The following is a 7,500-nucleotide window of genomic DNA, read 5'->3' on the forward strand; positions in this document are numbered from 1 at the left end:
ACCAGGTTCTGAAGAAATACTTAATCATCTTGCATCATGAAATAACACATAAATATTGACTTGTTTATGAACGAAAATGTCAAAATGTTAATCGTTTAATATTTGATGGTGTTCCTGCATTTGATATATCTCCCTCTTTTCTCTTAATTCTTTATAATTTATTTGTTCTGAACTTGCTGACAATTCCCCACCTGTCATATTCACAAGACGGAAGCATGGAATAAAATCCCAAGAAAACTCAGCAAATTTTTTGTCTTCAAGTTCGCCGAAGCATGTCTCAGTAATTAGTAAGATGCCTAATGAATCTCCACCAATTAAGCCTCAAACGACATAAAAGTTCAATTGCCAGTAATGCTGTGCATTTCACAAGCTTTATTGGATGCCATGTTTTGCTTTTCATTTGAATAACATCACATAAAATGTTGATTTGAATAGAAAGCAGCTTCATTTTGTAAATATATCCCTCCTTTGCATTATGAGGAAGGTGGGCGGTTAATCCTTTTTATTTTTCACCTGTTATTTCATTTTTCTTAATCTTTATTTAGAATATTAGGGACATTTCTTATGGGAGTTTCGTGTTATATCTTTACATACTCTCCGATCAGATACTGCAATATACGATAAGAACACGGTGTCCTTGGCTAAATATTGTAAGATGAGTAAGGACACGGCCAGTTAGGATACAGATTATTATTACCTCAATCAACGAATTTGGGAGGAGGTTATGTCCGTTTGTTTGTTTGTGAACAACTTCCTGGTCACAATTTCTCTCATAGTTTAGTGAAACTTTCAGGGGTGATTTGTTTTGTTGAGGCGTGGAAGTGATTTGGTTTTGAAATTCCTAGGTCAAAGGTCAAGGTCGAGAAATAAGCTGCCGTTGCGGAGGTCACAATTTTACTCATAGAGTAGTAAAACTTACAAGGATTAATTTTCATGTTGAGACGTGGAAGTGATTCAATTTTGAAAGTCTTAGGTCAAAGGTCAAGGTCGAGAAATAATCTGCTATGGCGGAGGTCACAATTTTACTCATAGAGTAGTGAAAGTTTCCAGGATTAATTGTTAAGCTGAAAAGTGTAAATGGTTCAAGTTTGAAAGTCTTAGGTCAAAGCCAGGAGGTTTAACCTCCTTTGGTCAAAGGTCAAGGTCGTGAAATAAGCTGCCGTTGCGGAGGTCTGCGCTCTACTGAGTGCCCCTCTAATTATTACTATTACTAAGCTACAATCCTACTTGGAAAGTAAGATGTCATAACCCCATTGGCTCCAACAGGGAAAATAGCCCAGTGAGGAAAGGAACAAGAAAATAAGTAAATTAAAAGAGAAGTAATGAACAATTAGAATAAAATACTTGAAAACCAGGATCAACATTAAATTGAATCTCTCATATATAAGTTTAAGAACTAAAAAGAAAACAAGAGGAAGAGAAATAAGATAGAAATAGTGTGCCCGCATTTACCCTCAAGCAGGGTATTTGTTAGTTTTGCCTCAATGACGGTAATTACCCCTATTATTGTTACCTGAAACTGGAAGTTGTTTGCGTGCTTTTTTATTTGTTTGTTAAAAATCATTAGATTATTATTATTATTAATATTATTATTATTATAATTTTATAAATTATTAAAATCAATATTATTGAAATTATTATTATTATTAACATTATTAAGGTTATTATTATAAAGATTATGAAAATCATAATTATTAAGATTATTATTATTGTTATTGAAAATATAAAGATTATTGTTATTATCAAGCTCATGTTAAAAGTTATGCCTTAATTTAAAAAAAAAAAAATTGTCATGGGCTAGATAGCCCAGCCATAACTGATTTATAAAATATTTGTTACAGGTACCATTTAGTTACCATACCTTGATACATTATAAGTCTTTTAGACATGAGTAACTGCACATGAAATTGTATTTTCGTCTTGTAATCCTTCGCCTTAGCCTTAATCTTTGAAATGTGGTAGTCGTGAGGTTTTATAACTTTCTTTTCACAGAGGACGAGATCTTGCCGAATAATACGTTGACTATGGCTTTGTTACTGCATGAATTTGTAATAGGCTGCTTCCCTGTTTCCAGATACTTAAATTTGAAGACGTGTTTTATATTCAGTGTGTTTTATGCATACTGGCGTTGAAATAGATATGAGTATGCATATATGCATACGTGTGCAATATATATATATATATATATATATATATATATATATATATATATATATATATATATATATTGCGTGTGTAAGAAATATTTATTTTTCCAATTCTCAACTTTACTTTACGTATATATAGTATTGAATATTTGTGTTGTTACAAATTAACCTATTATATCAAAAAATTATTTCCTTTTGAGATTTGTATTATTCTTCAAAATATTCTAAGGACACTAAATTATTATAAATGCCCCTCAATGTCAATTATGATTTTTTCTTCTCCTTTCTCGGTCCAGTCCATCACTAATTTTGTTTTTTGTTTCGATTGCAGCGGGTTTCATCAGTGACATCGCCCTCCCAAACGAGGACTATGAGAGAGAGCTGACTCTCCAGCAGTTAACGGAGGAGGTGCCCATTTCCTACGGGGATCCCTCCTTGGTCCTCGACGGGTCCAACCCTCCTACCATCAGTTATGATTTCTTCAACTTCACCCACGCCCCTCTTCCCATGCCCTACACTACCTCCTCCTCCCCCTCCTTCATTGCCTCCGCCACTAGTCGAGCCCAACACCGTCCTCGCGACCCTAGAAGACACCGGCGGAAAGATAACAAGGACAAAAAGAGAAAAAAGCAGACGAAGAAGCGTAAGAAGGGCAGGGGCTCCAAGAAGGCCTCCAGGAAGATGACTTCGAGGAGGGAAGACGAGGAAGTGGGCCTTGAGGGGGTAGAAAGCACAACTAGTAAACACCACCACCATCATCGCAAGCACCACCATCGTAGGCGTAGCGACTTCAGGAAAGGCGTCAATGCCGCCGCGAAAAAAGCCGTGAAGAGATCAAGAGCCAGGGGCACCTTCGAGCACAGGAGGCACATGAAGGCGAGGGCCAGGAGGGCTGCCACTGCAAGAAAGGTAAGTTCTGAAGGAATTGGTCTAGTTTGGTAGGTTGATGCTAAAAGGATTCATGACTTTACTGTGTTAACTCATGATAAACAAAAGTATTTATCTCAACTTTCACTTATTCAATTTATGTAAAATTCATGGTCTTAGTATTATAAAATGTTAATGTCATGTTTTCTATTTGGTGTTTGGATGCAGATACTTGTTTTTGGAATTACTATCTACTCTTATTTTTCAATTTAATTGTATATCAGTTTTGCTTCTGTGAACGGAAAGTAAAGTATATATATATATATATATATATATATATATATATATATATATATATATATATATATATATTTATTCAATATATATATATATATATATATATATATATGTGTGTGTGTGTGTGTGTGTGTGTGTGTGTGTGTATATATATATATATATATATATATATATATATATATATATATATATATATATATGATTGAAGTGAAGCCTATGTTACAGTGTGTGCTGAATTGAGCCACTGGTTTGGTTTGAAGTTGGTCTGAAGCAAGGGTGTATCATTTCTCAATAACTGTTTAATGTCTTCATGAATGGAATGATAAAAGAAGCTGGAGTTTGAAGATAATGTAGTGCTATTTCAGGGAAGTGGATAGAAACTATTGAAGATAATTTAAAAATTTGAAAAGGTTTCTGAGACTAAAGAAAATTAATAAATGTGAACAAGCATAAGGTTGTGGTGGTAAATGCATACCAAGAAGGTTTAGTATTGATACGAATGACTTAAAAGTAGAACATTTTATTCATACAAATAGGTAGTAAATATAACGGGGATGGTAAAATGAGAGAGGATAATTAATCCGAAAAAGGAGAGAGGTAGCTAGATGGGCAAATGATTGATAAGAGACGAAGTATCCTTAAGGACCAAGATGGTAATCTAGTGGTTATTGAACTTTTTTTTTTTATGGTAGTGAAGTATGGATAATCTTTGCATAGTTTGAGTATTGTAAGAATTGATATGATGAAAAAGGCTGAGATACATATAAGAAAAGGTAAAAATGACATAATTGAAGCAATGAAATATTTTGAGGTGTTTTGGTCCCACATAGATTAGCTGTTGATAGACGAGCGAAAATAATACATAGATATAATTTGCCAAAAGGAAGAAATAACGAAATAAATAAAGAACAACAAAAGTGATGAACAATTAAAGTAAGGTATTTTAAGAACAGTAACAACATTGAAACAGATCTTTCATATGTAAACTCTAAAGACTTATGTCAGCCTGTTCAACATAAAAACCTTTGTTGCAATTTTGAACTTTTAAAGTACTACCGTTTCAACTACCAGATTAGGAAGATCATTCCACAACTTGGTCACAGCTGGAATAAAGCTTCTAGAATACTGTGCAGTATTGAGCCTCATGTTGGAGAAGGCTTAACTATTAGAATTAACTACATACCTAGTATTACGAAGAGGTTCGTACTGTCCGGGAAGATCGTAATGTAAAGGATGGTCAGAATTGTGAAAAATCTTATACAGCATGCATAACAAACTAATCTAACGACGGTCCCAGAGATTAATATCTAAATCAGGAATAGGAAATTTGTAAGTTTTTGTCCAACAATTTAAGATGAGAATCAGAGGCTGAAGACCAGACGGAAGAACAATACTTGAAACAAGGTAGAATGAAAAAAATTAAAACTGGTTAAAATAGATTCATCACGGAAAGTCTTGCAAGACTTTCCCAATAAGCCATTTTTGTGCAATTAAAGAAGAGGTAGACCTAATGTCTTTCTCAAAAGTAAATTTGCTGCCAAGAGGCACCTAAAATTTTAAAAGTCATATAGAGTTAAAGAAACATTGTCAATGCTGAGATCCGGATGTTGAGGAGCCACTGTCTTTGGTCTACTTATAATCATACTTTGAGTTTTGTTAGGATTCAACTTCATCCCCCATAATTTGCACCATGCACTAATTTTAGCTTGATCTCTATTAAGGGATTTAGCAACCCCAGATCTACATTCAGGAGATGAATTGATGCAAAGAGAGTAGTATCATCTGCATATGCAACGATCTTGTTTTCTTGGCCAAACCACATGTCATGTGTATAGTATATAGTATGAAAAGTAATGGGCTAAGAACACTACCCTGAGGAACACCCGATTTCACATTCCTATACTCAGTATGGTGCCTATCAACAACTTTTTGTGATCTATTATTTAAAAATTCAATAATGATGTTAAGAAAAGACCCACCCTCTCCCAACTGATTGAGTTTGAAAACAAGGTCCTCATGATTAACAAGATATGATGTATAATGGAAGATTTATTGGAGGGGAAAGGTTTTGATATCCAGGAAGGAAAAGAAGGCTTTAATGGCGCTATGTGTAATAGGAATCAAATCGCTACTAGTTAGCCATATTTGTGTTTTTGAATTGGCTGATGTTATTAGTTTTACTGCATCTGGGGCTCATTCACGATTTAGCAATATTAGTAAAACTGTGATCTTATGCAGTTTTTCTATGGAGCTACCCCGCGTAATGTTGAGATTTTATATACGTAATTGAAGGTCATTTCAATGCATATTTATTATTCAAAAAATTTTATATGAACTTGAGATATTTATAAATTGAAACTATCCCCAATCACATATAATTGCAGGGGTTTTTGCTCAATACTTTATTAAAATGTTTTTGAAGTACTGTGATGGATTTGGAGCTCAGTTTTCCAATATTCTAACAAAGATACGTCCTAAGCTGTTATTTGATTTATGGTTTGACATTTTGGAGCGGTTTATCACCTTTTAGATTGAGTATTTTTTCACTGTCAAAATTTTTACTTCCTGTATCAATTTAGTTTATCTTTAACTTTTTATGTATTTAGACCTAATTATTCTTTGTAAAAATTATTTTGCATTTTTATTTGTATATAGTTCTAGTTAGGTCTGAGATATGTAATTATTAGATGTTTTGTATTTTTCTGGTATTTCTTCAATCATTGTTTCTGTTCCTTCTTATTGATAATTTACTTATTTTGCGTCATCATAATCCTATAATCTTTTTTTTATTCATTTGTTTTTATGTGGCATTTCAATATTCTTGAAATAGCTCTTTTCATTTCTAGTCAGTAATCATGTATAGAATTTTGTACGTAATGATTTTAAGCTCGATTTATTTGCTGTTCAATTTCATTAAAACACTCTCTGCGCTACTAAAATGTCCTCCTTGATTTATAAAAGTCATCTTGGTTTTACTACTATGTATTTAAAAAGTACGTTTTGTAACTTTCAATGTCCATGTTCGTTTTAAATATATATAGTTATATCTCTTTATGGTCTTAAGCTACACGTGTTCAGTAAGATCGAAATGTTACAGTCAATATAGTCTTCTGTATTGTTTTTCTAAGGAGGAAAAAATGCAATGGCGCTCAATCTTGAAGGGAGGGAGCAGTATGCTCCTGTCTAGAACATAGATTACTGAATCAGAATCGGAGAAATTGTCAAAACTTGGCATTAGAGGGAAAAATCGGTCTCAGAATGGAGGAGCAATTTGGATATTTATAATTCTGGAGTAGGTGAAGTAAAGGTTCCCGGAAATAATTATTCTGCCCATGAAGAAAAGACTCGATCTTTGCAGCTGCCACCTACCGTCGAAGGGACTCGGGATCTAGAGTTGAGGCAGGGTCAAGTTGATAAAATTAAAAGAATATTGGCTAGATATTTTTTTTTTCTCATATAACCACTGATCGAAGTCATGGGAGTCAGTAAAAAGCTCCTTATATTTCTAATGTTAATTAGAACCAGGTGGTGTATTGTAATTTAAGATGCTTGCCTTATTGTATACTAAGATTTACACAGTGGCGGTAATGTCTCTCTAAAAAACTTAGAATCAACAAATAATATAAATGACATACCAGGCCTAAGTTTCCTTTCAACTTTTTTTCCACCATCTTAAAAAAGTCTGGCATTTAAAAAAAAAGTGGAAGAAAGGAGGAAAGACAGACGCGAGAATAATGAAGTTGGTTGCTCATCTCTTTCCAAGAATATTTCCTCTTGTATTGGAGCAGTCAGCATATTATGGCGAAGAACAGCAGCCTTTCTTTATTGGATGATCCTTTCTCCACCAGAATATTTTTTGATGGTCGTAACTTTGCTTCTGGTTCGGATAACTGCTGATTTAGACGCAGGGCTTTCCAAATGAGATGCCTCGGTTATAATCTAGTCTACGACTCGAGGAACCTCGAAAGTTTTGAGGAAGTTTTCCTGCCGGTGCTGATGAATTGGCACTGAACTCATCCAGTGAGAAGGTGGGATGCAAATGAGGCCAGGTGAACGGCTAACTTTTATTTGCTTTCAGGCGGCGGAAATGGGCAAGTTTCGAGATTCGATTCCTGAAAATTTTATGGCTTATGTATTTGATATTTTTTTATAATACTAAAGTGGACTCAACGTAGTATTAGAGTTTTAT

The 7,500-nt window shown here is 33.9% G+C and overlaps 1 protein-coding gene across 1 annotated transcript in view; it reads left to right on the forward strand.

Moving 5' to 3' along the window:
- Nucleotides 1–7,500, forward strand: part of LOC137625121 (tolloid-like protein 1) — an 865,074-nt gene that overhangs the window by 584,349 nt on the left and 273,225 nt on the right. The window contains exon 2 of the mRNA XM_068356038.1: nt 2,479–3,056. Within this exon, the coding sequence (XP_068212139.1) occupies nt 2,479–3,056 (578 nt within the window). The remainder of the gene's footprint in view (nt 1–2,478; nt 3,057–7,500) is intronic.

Source organism: Palaemon carinicauda, chromosome 2 (assembly GCF_036898095.1).
Source record: "Palaemon carinicauda isolate YSFRI2023 chromosome 2, ASM3689809v2, whole genome shotgun sequence".
Classification (NCBI taxonomy): domain Eukaryota; kingdom Metazoa; phylum Arthropoda; class Malacostraca; order Decapoda; family Palaemonidae; genus Palaemon; species Palaemon carinicauda.